The 11,450-nt window shown below is 57.7% G+C and overlaps 6 protein-coding genes across 6 annotated transcripts; 2 read left to right on the top strand and 4 right to left on the bottom strand.

Moving 5' to 3' along the window:
- Positions 1-66: 66 nt before the first annotated feature.
- On the bottom strand, positions 67-1,905 carry C8A04DRAFT_30453 (uncharacterized protein; the record flags this gene model as incomplete). Its single annotated transcript, XM_062781380.1, has 1 exon — positions 67-1,905. One exon carries the CDS (start codon positions 1,903-1,905, stop codon positions 67-69), a length of 1,839 nt encoding a protein of 612 aa, XP_062635272.1.
- A 1,296-nt stretch (positions 1,906-3,201) lies between these two features.
- C8A04DRAFT_38688 (uncharacterized protein) lies at positions 3,202-5,417 on the top strand (the record flags this gene model as incomplete). The annotated part of the gene is made up of 4 exons (XM_062784315.1): positions 3,202-3,782; positions 3,839-4,236; positions 4,298-5,023; positions 5,176-5,417. 4 exons carry the CDS (start codon positions 3,202-3,204, stop codon positions 5,415-5,417), a joined length of 1,947 nt encoding a protein of 648 aa, XP_062635271.1.
- A 162-nt stretch (positions 5,418-5,579) lies between these two features.
- On the bottom strand, positions 5,580-6,707 carry C8A04DRAFT_30451 (uncharacterized protein; the record flags this gene model as incomplete). The annotated part of the gene is made up of 1 exon (XM_062781379.1): positions 5,580-6,707. The coding sequence occupies one exon, from the start codon at positions 6,705-6,707 to the stop codon at positions 5,580-5,582; it is 1,128 nt and encodes a 375-aa protein (XP_062635270.1).
- A 1,100-nt stretch (positions 6,708-7,807) lies between these two features.
- Positions 7,808-8,128, top strand: C8A04DRAFT_13693 (uncharacterized protein; the record flags this gene model as incomplete). Its single annotated transcript, XM_062777816.1, has 1 exon — positions 7,808-8,128. A coding segment is annotated over one exon (321 nt), but the record flags the coding sequence as incomplete, so codon positions are not given.
- Positions 8,129-8,528: 400 nt separating this feature from the next.
- C8A04DRAFT_13666 (uncharacterized protein) lies at positions 8,529-9,467 on the bottom strand (the record flags this gene model as incomplete). Its single annotated transcript, XM_062777804.1, has 2 exons — positions 8,529-9,060; positions 9,166-9,467. 2 exons carry the CDS (start codon positions 9,465-9,467, stop codon positions 8,529-8,531), a joined length of 834 nt encoding a protein of 277 aa, XP_062635268.1.
- Positions 9,468-10,904: 1,437 nt separating this feature from the next.
- Positions 10,905-11,354, bottom strand: C8A04DRAFT_30448 (uncharacterized protein; the record flags this gene model as incomplete). The annotated part of the gene is made up of 1 exon (XM_062781378.1): positions 10,905-11,354. The coding sequence occupies one exon, from the start codon at positions 11,352-11,354 to the stop codon at positions 10,905-10,907; it is 450 nt and encodes a 149-aa protein (XP_062635267.1).
- Between the last annotated feature and the right edge of the window lie 96 nt (positions 11,355-11,450).

The raw sequence follows: 11,450 nt of genomic DNA, 5'->3' as shown, positions 1-11,450 counted from the left end.
TCTACCCCCCTCTTCTCCGTTAACCAACCTGGGTACTCACCTTCCATCTCCATCTAATTACCCCCATTAAACAACCAAACACCCACACCCCCTCAACCCCTTCACCATAACCTTCGGCACATGATACTCCGCCCCCCACGGCCTCCCATCCGTCACACTCTCCACCTTGTGTTCCGACGACCTAGCCCCCGGTTTAACCCCTGGCCTACCACCCGCTGAGGGGCTTGCCGCTCTCCTACTCTGCGTTTGCTGTTGACCATGCGAGTCTGTCTGAGTTTGCGCTCCCTGCGACTGTTGTGCCTGTGCCTGTGCCTGGGCTTGCCAGTGAGCATGGAAGTGTGCTTCTTCTGAACCCGCCTGCGCTTGTGCTTGTGCCGGAGTTTGTGCCGGGGTTTGTGCCGCTGGGGTTTGTTGTCCCGCTCCTGTCCCGGCCTTTGACCTGTTCGGCTGGCCCCGCCCAGGCGCAGGCACCGGTGCCGACACAGCCACAGCCGCCGGCACGACCGCCACAGGCCCAGGGATAGGTCCAGACCCAGGCACAAACCCAGGGCCAGACGGTTCCGTAACCGGCGGGACCGGCGCGCGAGGATCGATGAGGGAAAACCCGAGGGTGATGTCGCCGCGCTCGGATTTGGTGAGGTAGATCCAGCTGATTTGTTGGTTGAGTTTGTGGGCTACGAGGGAGGCGTTGCGGCCAAGGGGGGAGGACATTAGCAGGGTGGTGTGTTGGTGTTGGTGGGAGGGGATTGGGGGGTCTGCTGGGGCGAGGAGTTGTTGTTGGCGACGGGTGACGTGTTGTTGTCGGGATTGGGATTGGGGTTGGGGAGCTGGGGGTTGGGTTTGAGCTGCGGGGGGGCCAGGAGGTTGTTGGAGGAGGTCTTGGAGGTGAGGCTGGGTTGATTTGGGCTGGGCTGGGCCGGGAATCATCAACCAGTACTCTGGCGTCCAATTTTTTAGAGATTCCAGAAACTTGTCGACGGATTTACCGGTCTCTGCACTCTTCTGCGCGCCGGGCATCATCAGCATATTCACACTGGTCGGCTGCACCTGGTTCCGCCTCAAACACTCCCACACCAAGTCATCAACACCCGGCAAGTTGTCCTCCGTCGACGGCACCCCGCGCTTATTCTCCATCTGATCCAGCACCAGCATCTCATGCGCCAGCGACAACCGAATCCGTGCGCGCAGGTAGTCCTCGGCCTCGACATACATAGTCGCGAACTGGGTCGGCCCCCCGGTGGCGCTGTAGACGGTGCGGAGGAACGGCGTTGCGGCTGTCATGCTGCCCGGGAGGACGGAGAAGTCGTTTTTGCCGGGGAGGAAGATGCGGGAGGATTGGGCGTCGGTGGTGAAGGGTCCGGCGCGCGGGGCCGTTTTGGTTTGGAGGTAGCGGCGGAAGATGCAGCGGGTTGCGGAGGGCCGTTGGTCGCGGGATCGGTGGTCGACTTGGAAGCCCGGGGGGGTGGATCGGCCCGAGATGTGCATGCGGTTCATGCTGTTGGCGAGACGGCTGGAGGAGGCGGCGCCGGCTGAGGGGACGTTGAGGTTGTCTTGCGCTGATGTTCTGGGAGCAGGGGCCGGGACATTGTCTCTTCTGGCCGCTGGAGCCGGGGCTGTGGTGCCGTCTCGGGAACGGGATACCGTCGCGGTGTTGGTTCCGGAGGGGGGATCGACCCTGGTGCTGGGGGTCCCGGATGCAGGGTTTCGCGGAGTAGGAGCAGGAGCGCGCTGGCTGGACGGGGTTGACTGTGCAGGGGCAGCCGGGGTAACCGCGGCAGCACGCACGGGGGTGGTCCCGCTCACATTGCCGGACGAGGGGGTGGACTGGCCGGCGGCACTGCTGGCGGGGGTCCCGATGGAGTCACCGAGCGAGGGTAGGACGGCGCGTCGTCTACGGGGAAGCATGGCTGAGGATTGAGACGATGTTGTTGAAGAGATGGATTCAAGGAATTATCTAGGATAAAGAGAGGTGATCGCCGGGACTACTGAGTCTATAAGAAGTAAATGGGAACAGTGGATATGAAGGACACAACACATCTCTCGACGATGGATCACTGACTTATATCTCTGCTTCCATCTTCAATTCCACAGTTTTACGGTCCAAAGTTTTACAATGTGGTTGGCCTGCTTGCCTGTTTATGGGCTCATCCTAGAGTTGGCCGTCAAAGTTCCAACTATCATCCGACGTAACTCCCGTGGTGTGCCCTACTGATGCCTGACCACGTATCAACACCATCAATAAATCCGGTTGAACCTCGTAAACGGGTTGTTGACTTGCTGACATGACCTGGGTGGTCCTCATGAGCGACGGCGAAGCCTGCTGAGTAAATTCTTACTCGACATTCCGCGCCACAAAGATGACATAAAAGCGCCCAGCTAGGAAATAATACAGATTTTAGACACGAGATGGGATGGTTTGTTGGTTGGACAACCGAATTATCAGACGATACCTTGCCATGGTTGGGGAGAAAGAATAACAGCAGAATCACTTGTTTACGAGCCCCGTCATTCCTAAAGACGGTTGATTGCCTGTATTCAGACTATGACACAAACTTTTGACGGGATTTACCAGAATAGCTCTTCAATAGTCCTTTGACATGATAAAAAAGTCATGCACTCATACAAAATCTGATGCACATGAAGGGCGTAGGAAAAGCGCAACAGTCCTCAGTCGTGACTCCTGTGTTTGTCACACCCCGGCACTTACATTTTCTCCCGCACACAAAGTGCTCCTCACCCCGCTCTAACCCTGTTCGAGTCTTCAACATGCCTTCTTCAATATCCAATCATACCCATCTTCTTCCCAGACTGTCACAAATGCAACCAAACCCGTGCCCGGACCTGCAGGCTGCTTAGCAATGTGTTTGCCATGCCTAACATGTATTCTCAGGGTGGTAGCACATCTGCGACAAGGTCCGTCCCGCACGAGAAATGTGCCAATAAATTTGCTCTCCCTGTGCCGGGTGCCCGGTCGTTGGTGGAATCTGGGGATTTGACATCTGTAGCGTTGCATTCCGGTGCGTGGGCTGCATCTTCAGTGTGTGACACCGGCTGGTTCAAGGTGACACCCGACCGGTGCTATGAGCTGTGACAGAGTGGGCTTGATCAATTGGGTCTACTAGGAATGCCATAGCCTACTTATAAGTGCTCGCTCGCTCATCTCTTCCAATCTTCAACAAAACACCACAGTCCCTAGCAACAATGCATCTCCCCCTCCTAACCCTAACCCTCTTGACCCCCCTCGTCACGACATCCGCCCTCTTCCCCTTCGAAACCATCCAACTCACCCCCTCCGACATAACCACTTTTTCAGCGGTCAACTTTGGGACCCTCCCACATACCCATCCTCTGCCCTCTCAACGTGAACCCCCCTCCTCCGAACAACCCCCCTGCCGCGCCTACCCCTCCACCCCCTCCTGGCCCCCCCCATCCCAATGGTCCCTCCTCAACAGCACCCTGCACGGCGCCCTCCTCCAACCGACGCCAGCCGCTGCAGCCTGTTACCCTGGTAACACCCACTACAATGCCACAACCTGCGACTGGCTGGTGCATGAAGCGGGAAAGACGCATTTTTGGTTAGATGAACCTGTTTCGACGCTGACGGAGTGGCCGCAGGGGGAGACTTGTAGTTTGCGTTCGGAGGAAGGGGATGGTTCTGGGGAGGTTGGGGGGGAGTGTGAGCAGGGGGGATTTCCGGTGTATGTGGTGAATGCGACGACGGTGAGGGATGTGCAGGTGGGGGTTAATTTTGCGAGGAATTGGAATCTGAGACTCGTGATCAAGTAAGTCTTTCCCTGATGCTAGGTGTTGGTCCAAGGGTCCAAGGCTGACAGAGTAGAAACACCGGCCATGACTTCGGCGGCCGTTCCCTAGGCGCCGGGTCCCTAAGCATCTGGGTACACCACCTCAAAGACTTCGAGTTTCTCCCCGAGTACCCTGTCGGGGAGTACACCGGCATGGCGGTGCGTTTGGGAGCGGGCGTCGAGAGCTGGGAGCACTTCAACCACATGGCGGAGCACAATATCTCTGTTCTCGCGCCTGGAGGGGCTACAGTGGGCGCTGTTGGGGGATGGATTGCTGTGGCTGGACATGGCGCGTTGACGAGCAAGTATGGGCTTGGGGTGGATCAGGTGCTGGCTGTTAATGTGGTTACTGCGGATGGGAGGTTTGTGAGTGTGCAGCCGGATGATGAGGATAAGCGGGATTTGTGGTGGGCTTTACGGGGTGGCGGGCCAAGTATCACTCCCAGTTACCTTCCATTGTGCTCAAACACTACCCGCTATTAACACAAGAATAGGCACCTTCGGCATCATAACCTCAGTCACCCTCAAGGCCCACCCCCCCCTAACAACCATAACCACCTCCCTCCAACTCACCCTCAACCCCCTTTCCCCCACCTCCCCAAACCGCACCACCTTCTGGCGCGCCATCTCCTCCGTCTACCACTTCATCCCCCACATCCTCTCCTCCGGCGGCTACATCTTCAGCTACATCCGTCCCAACCTCACCGACTCCACAATCAGTTTCACAATCTCCCACACCGTCCCCAACATCTCCGTCCCAGACTACCGTGCTCTCCTCCAACCGCTGTACACAGTGCTTTCAGCCCTTTTACCAGTTCCGGTCTCCCTCCCGGGAACAATCACGCCCACGCCCTACGCCGGTAACGGTCGTCGCACGGGCGCAGGCGACACCCCCATCAACACGCGCTACCACTCCCGGCTATTCCCCTCCTCCCTCTGGGAAACAAACACCACCACCTCCCAGGAAATATGGACCGCCCTCTGGGAAACGGAAGGGACCGGAATTAGAGCAGGTGTAGAAGAAGGCGGGTATGTCTTCCACGGGATTGGGTATTCCCCCACAAGGGAGGTTGCGGGCTGGCCGGGAAGGGATAGTGCGGTGAATCCGGCGTGGAGGGGGGCTTGGTTGCATGGGAGTTTGATGGATGTGCAGAGGGAGGGGCTGACGGCTGGGGAAGTGAGGAGCAGGGAGGAACGGGCGAGGGGGTTTTTGGGGGGGTGTAAGTTTGGGTTTCTTTGTTATATTATGAAGGGGTTAAGGGGGTAACCCTAACCCTGATTTGACTTGACACTGAGTCGACATGCTGTTTCTCTCTCTTTTTCTATCGTCTCTTTTCTCTTTTAGTTGCTAAGAAAGAAGCTAACAACCCAGGGAACCTCTCCCACGCCGGCTCCTACATGAACGAAGGCGATCCCGGCGAGCCCGACTGGCAGGCCCGTTTCTACGGCCCGCTGTACGACGACCTGCTGAAAGTCAAACGAAAGTGGGACCCCTGGGGCGTCTTTTGGGCCAGCACCACCGTTGGCAGCGAGGACTGGGAGGTGGTTACAGAAGATGGATATCCCATGGGACAAAACGGGCGGTTGTGCCGGACGGATGCTGGTTTTCGGTAGAGGACCTTGCTTTGATACGTAGATTGGCCGTTAAGAAAAAAGCACTCGTTAAATCGACATGACGCTATGAACCCGCTATGCCAAACGCCCCCGTTTAAGTAACCCAACCCTCCCTGCCAGTATCCATCCCTGTTTACGCCTTAAGTTTGTGCCGTAAAATCCCTACCTCTTCCCCTCCAAAATCCCCAAATCCAACTCCCCCAACCCCCCCAAATCCGGACTCAAAAACCCCCTCAACGCCTCCTCCACCGGCGTCAACGGCCCCCCATTTCCCATCTCCCCATCTATCCCAGACCCAGCAACCCCAGCTCCATCTCCCCCCATCCCCAACCCCAGTCCCAACTCCGGCGACGCCATCTGTCCCATCGCCGGCCCACCTGGTCCAGGAAGTGCCGAAATCCCCGCTTTGCCGGCGCCGTTTAAGCCGGTGAGGAATCCCGTGTCTAGACGTGGGGGGAAGGGGTTGTTCAAGCCTTGTTGCTCATGCGGCTGCTGCCTCTGCTGTTGAAGGTGGTGTTGTTGTTGCTGATGTTGCTGCTGCTGCTGCTGCTGCTGCTGCAAGTGTTGTTGATGCTGCTGATGATACTGAGGCGGCATCATCTGCGGTGGAAACGGCACCGCAACACCATGCTGCTGTCCCGTATACGGCGGGTATGTACCCACCACCCGCGACGATTGCATCCCACCTGGCATACCCCCCGGCATCCCACCCGGCATCCCGGGCATACCCGCGGGCATACCTGGCATACCTGGCATCATCCCCCCCGGCCGTAACCCATAAACATTCTGCACTTGAGCCTGCACCTGCGGCGGCATACGATGATGCGGCGGCAAAGGCATGCCATTCATCATGCCACCTGCTCCCATTGGCATTCCCATGCCCATCCCGCCCATTCCACCCATTGCCATGCCGCCAGCCATGGTCATGTGTGGCGGGGGTGGAGCACAGAGGTCTTCGATGATGGGACCGTTGGCGAAGTTGGGTGGGGGTGGGGGGACGGTGGGGGTGGTGGTCCACATGTTGGGGTTGTTGGTGACGGTGTTGGGAGAGATTTGGAGGGGGGAATGGCCCAGGTTGAGTTGGGGGCTGTTGGCGAAGGGCATCATGCCGGGGGGGAGGCCATATTGTTGTTGTTGTTGCTGGGGCTGTTGAGGCTGTTGATGTTGTTGTTGTTGATGATGTGGGTTTTGTTGATGTGGGTGTGGGTGTTGAGGTTGTTGCTGCTGCTGCTGGTACGGATTGACGGGGTACACCGGATTAGGGCTGGGAACGTAGCGGGATCGGTTCATGATGCGGTCTTGCAGACAGGTGTGGATGTGTGATGATCGCCTCGGATTCTGTTCTTGGCCAAAGTCAAATCCCAGAGTGTGGGATTGCAGTTGGGGCAAACGGAAAAAAACAAGCGTTCGAAACAAACACGAGAGGGGTACATCCAAACCTTATAGTCAACCGGGTTGTGTGTCAGCCCGGCATGCTCCGGCGTGCTCGGGACCAGCTCTTCAAACATGACGTCCTGGCCGCCCCCAAATCGGCCTTTTCCCGTCCTTCGGTGTGGGAAATTGGGAATCAACCCGTCGCTTCCGGGTAACGTTTGTCGGGCGAACGTGGGGTAATATTGGGGCGGAGCCGGTGTGTTGATTCGGTGGACGGGACAAATATTTCGGATGATGCTGTGTTCGGGCTTTTTTTGCTGACCCCCGAGTGTTTGAAACCCTGTTGGCAGCCTGTTTCAGGTCTTGGCCGGGCTAGACCGGACGGCCGGGACCCACTTCTCCGGACATCGACCCACCTTTCCGGATCGCACTCGGAGATGGACCCACTCCGAGCCGGAGCTATAGTAGTATCCATGGCGACATTATACCATCGAGTGCAAGATGAAATAAATAGACCTGATACAAAATTATGGTATTGGTGAAGTAATTCTGCCCGAGAAACACCATTTGTACAACGTTACCCTCACACACAGCCCAAAGCACAAGAACGAGGCCAACCCCGGCCCCGGCCCCGGCCAACACACCTCAGCCAGCTCCTGTCCTCCACCCAGCCTACCCACCGCTCAAAACGGCAATATATTGCTTCGAGTGCGCGTTTCAGAGGTTCTTCATCGTCGCGGAGTACGACAGGTGCCAAACGGGCATCGTCCCACAGCCTTTTGTTTACTCTTTGACTCTTTGTCATGTGTCTGTCGTACAGGTCCGCTGAAGTCATTATCATTAGGCCGTATTCGCCTAGCCTGCAGGCCATCAGCAATATGTTCTCGTCATTTCCATCCGCCCATTTCCAATCCCAGCACCGCTGATTTCCAATCTCACCCATTACGAACACCTCTTTTGATGATCTCTCCATCTAATTAATTATCTCACTCCGTCATCACTACATTTTACCCCCTACCCCCACAATGTGGTCCCCCCGCGCCCTCTTCCGCTTCAGCATCCTCGCCCGCCTCAACAAGCCCAAATTCAAAGAAATCCAGTGGACCGACGACGGCGAAGTCCGCCCCGTGACACGTGGAAAAGCAAAGCAATTCGGTCTGCCCGAGGCCCGGTCGCCGCGGACGGTTGTGTTCAACGACGGGGCGCCGTATCGGATGTTGTCTAATGCCTCGTGTGCATCGCACGCGCCGTTGACGGTGTCTGCTTCGGAGGGGATTGTGTTGGAGAATGTGGCTAGGGCGAGGACGAGGCGGTATCAGTCTTTTTTGAAGGTGTAGGGTTTCTTTTGCTTATGGGGTGGTTTCCGTTCATAAGAGTTGGTCAATTCATTGGGAGCGGGTTCTCGTCAAATATTCATTGTTTCAAAGGCAGTACCAGTCATTCGACTGACTTATCCCCAACGCCGGGTCGTTATAATGCGCCCCATTCACCTGTCTTTTCCTCTCTACAATGCTTGCAGTCCCATAAATCCATAACGCCTCCAATGCTGGTCATCGGGCCCCTTGCCGATACTGTAAACACCATCCCGCAAACGCCAGCCCAGAATACACCCCTACCCCCATCTAATAAACCCCCATTTAACCCCCATAACCACACCTAACCGCCCCAAGCCCCATACCCCCGAAAAACCCCTAAATGCAAAATGCTAGCCCGTCGTAAACCTAGCCCGCCGTAACCTTAATCCGCCGTAAACCGCGTCATACTCTCCTCAATCCGCAACTGCACATGTCTCGGCAAACTCGACAACGGCGTCCAATTCGGCACATAATGCGGGCCCCTCTGCATAAACACCCGTGTCCGATCCACATTCCGCGACGCATTCGGCGGGTAATACGGTGTGCGCCGCGCTGTGCGGTAGATCGGTGTCGGTCCTCCCCCCGCTGCTGCTGCTGCTGCTTCGCCCATTGTGAGGTCGGATAGACCTAATCCGGGGTTGGGATTGAGGAGGGGGTCGGTGCCGGACATGTGGGTGTCCATGTCCATGTCCATGTCCCTGGCGCCTGGCCTGGTGCGGAGGGTAGTGGTCGTGGATGAGGAGGAGGAGGCGGAAGAGGAAGAGGAGACGCTGCGGGAGCGCGGGCGGGTGGGGAGGACGCGGTGGATGCGCTGGGAGACAGTTGGCCAGCGGGGCAGGACGGAGGTTAGCGGGCTGGGGGAGCCGGAGCCAGAGGCTGGACTGCTGCTGCCAGACCCGGAGCTGGAGCCGGCGCTTAGGCTGGGGGTGCTATCCCTGCTGGAGGATGCCGACCTCGAAGAGGCCGACGCAGACGCGGAGACTGATCGTGACGGTGGGGAGTGCCTCCGGGCAACAGACCCCTTGGCAGCGGCACCGGTGTATCCCGGGCTAGTAGCCGGGCTGGGAAAGCTGTTGAGGGAGGAGTAGCTCAGGCTGCTGGGGGCTGCGCGGTGTGGTGTGCTTGGGGGTGAGGGCAGGTCGAAGTAGTCGAGGAGCGAGCCGTCGGAGGGGACCAGGCTGGGGGTGGCCCGTTTGGAACCGCCCGGGGGGCCGAGGACGGAGGTGGTGGTGGTGGTGATGTCGTCCATGGGGTCGTCTTCGGGGGCGGAGAGGGACCGCAATCGGTCGGGGGTGTAGCGACGGGTGGTGAAGGAGGGCATTGTGCTGGCTGTGTTGTGCCGTATGGTATTGAGGGTGTATGTGTTGATGGATGTTGATTATGTTGTGCCTATCGTGGCTGTCTTGTGGCCGTCAAGATGACGACTCGGGGAATACAATCCAGCCAGCCCGGTTGTGCTCGACACAATAAGGCAAACCGTACGACGAAGCGAAGCGAAGCGAAGCGAAACCACGACGGAAAACGAACCACGACGAGAAGAAAAAATAAAACCCAAGGAACTGGATGAACGAACGGGTCAACCGTACGACAGACCCAACACAAGGTCATGCATCTCCTCCAGACGACCTGGCCCGGTGTCGTTCACCTTTATTGCTCTCGGTCTAGCAGGTGCGCCATCCCAGAACAACATCCCAACCCACCAACACCCCAACACCTACACCCGACACACACCCGCCCGGCACACACCCACACGCCCCCAATACCCCAGTCATTCGACCCGATCCGGGGGTTTAACGCAGGTCCAGCAGGGCTATGAGGCTCGGTTCGCTCAGTCGGCTCAGAGCATCACAGCACCACAGCACCACAGGACCACCTACACAGCTTAACAGGCACAGGGAAAACAACCCAAAAACTGTTTCAACATTCGAGCTACAGCGCTAATTTTAGGGTCACCCGCCGGCCTGGGACGAAAGGCCCATTCAGTCGGCCATGCGGGCGGCGTCTCGGGGGGTACGAGGGGCAGGTGGACGAATCAGCTGCTGCGCCGGCCACCAACACACACTTCTCTGACTGGCAGGGTTGTTTCACAACCCATTTGATGGGAGCTTGTGCGCGCGGCGCGAAGGCGGGGGACCCACTGTTGTTGTGCCGGTCGGTTCGTTACTCTCGGAGCCTCGTTACCTAAGCTTTGCTCTTTGCACTTTGCGCAGCAAAGGTTGTGGGTTGTGGGGTGTTCGCGTTTGATGAAACGGGATACGGCCGCCTTGCTTGGCCTTGTTGGAGTTGTTGGCCGGTTTCGCTGGGCGGATTGGAGGGTCTTGGCGTTTGCCGGATGAGGTCATGCTGGATTTCCAGTTGCTGCAGTCAGCTGATTGAGTGTAAACGGGCTGCTTTGTCGATGGTGCAGATGATCTCGGGCTACGGAACTGTCGCGACATGTAAAAACAGAAAGTATTGATAAAAAGGAAAAGAAAGAGGTAAATAGGTAGACTCAAGCGTTAACCAAAATGTTGTTGGGCGGTCCGGTACTCCCAGCAGCTGGGGCTTCACCCTCGTGCCAAGCCAACCAGCAGGGCCAATGAACACCAAAAACAGAGCTCCTAATCGGTAACAAATGACACTGTTCCGTCCGCTAAACGCTAGATAGACCAGGAAACATCCCATCTCCAACCTCCAAAATGCTTTCCACGCTCACTACCTTATCCCTTATCCCCCATCCCGTATCCCAATCCCATCCCTTATGCGACCAGTGATCCCATCAAGCACTCCTCAACCCCGCAACAGGACACACCGCGCCCTCGCCCACCCCACTAACATCCGGATGCGCATGCATACTCTTCTTATGATGTCCCACCGAAGCCTTAGTCACAGGACAAACCGCCTCGTCTCCCTTCCCCTCCGTCGACGGGTGATCCGGCGGCAGCACCGTCGTCGCGGTACCCACCACAGGACACAAGCTGTCGTCCATCGCGCGGCTCTTGTCGTCGGTCGCTAGGCGCTGGGAGAGCGCCGGGCAGGCCGCGGCACCGTCGGCGGCGTTGGGGACCGCGGGGTGCTTGTGCAGGAGGTTGGAGCCGTGGTGGTCGGTTGTAGCGCCGACGACGGGGCAGGTTTGGCCTGGTTGGGAGAGGTCGATGTCGGGGTGGGAAGGCGGGAGCGTGGTATTGGTTGTGCCCACTACGGGGCAGTTGGCTTGGGCGGAGGCCATTTTGGTGGGTGTTTTTGGTGTATTGGGATTCTGAAATGGTTTTCGGGGTTCTCGATCGTGATTTTTCGTAGAGGATGTTGCGAGGTCTGTTCTTTT

Source organism: Dichotomopilus funicola (genome assembly GCF_033296635.1).
Source record: "Dichotomopilus funicola strain CBS 141.50 unplaced genomic scaffold C8A04scaffold_51, whole genome shotgun sequence".
Lineage (NCBI taxonomy): Eukaryota > Fungi > Ascomycota > Sordariomycetes > Sordariales > Chaetomiaceae > Dichotomopilus > Dichotomopilus funicola.
The sequence above is the reverse complement of the archived record's forward strand: the minus strand, read 5'-3'. Positions and strand labels throughout refer to the sequence as shown.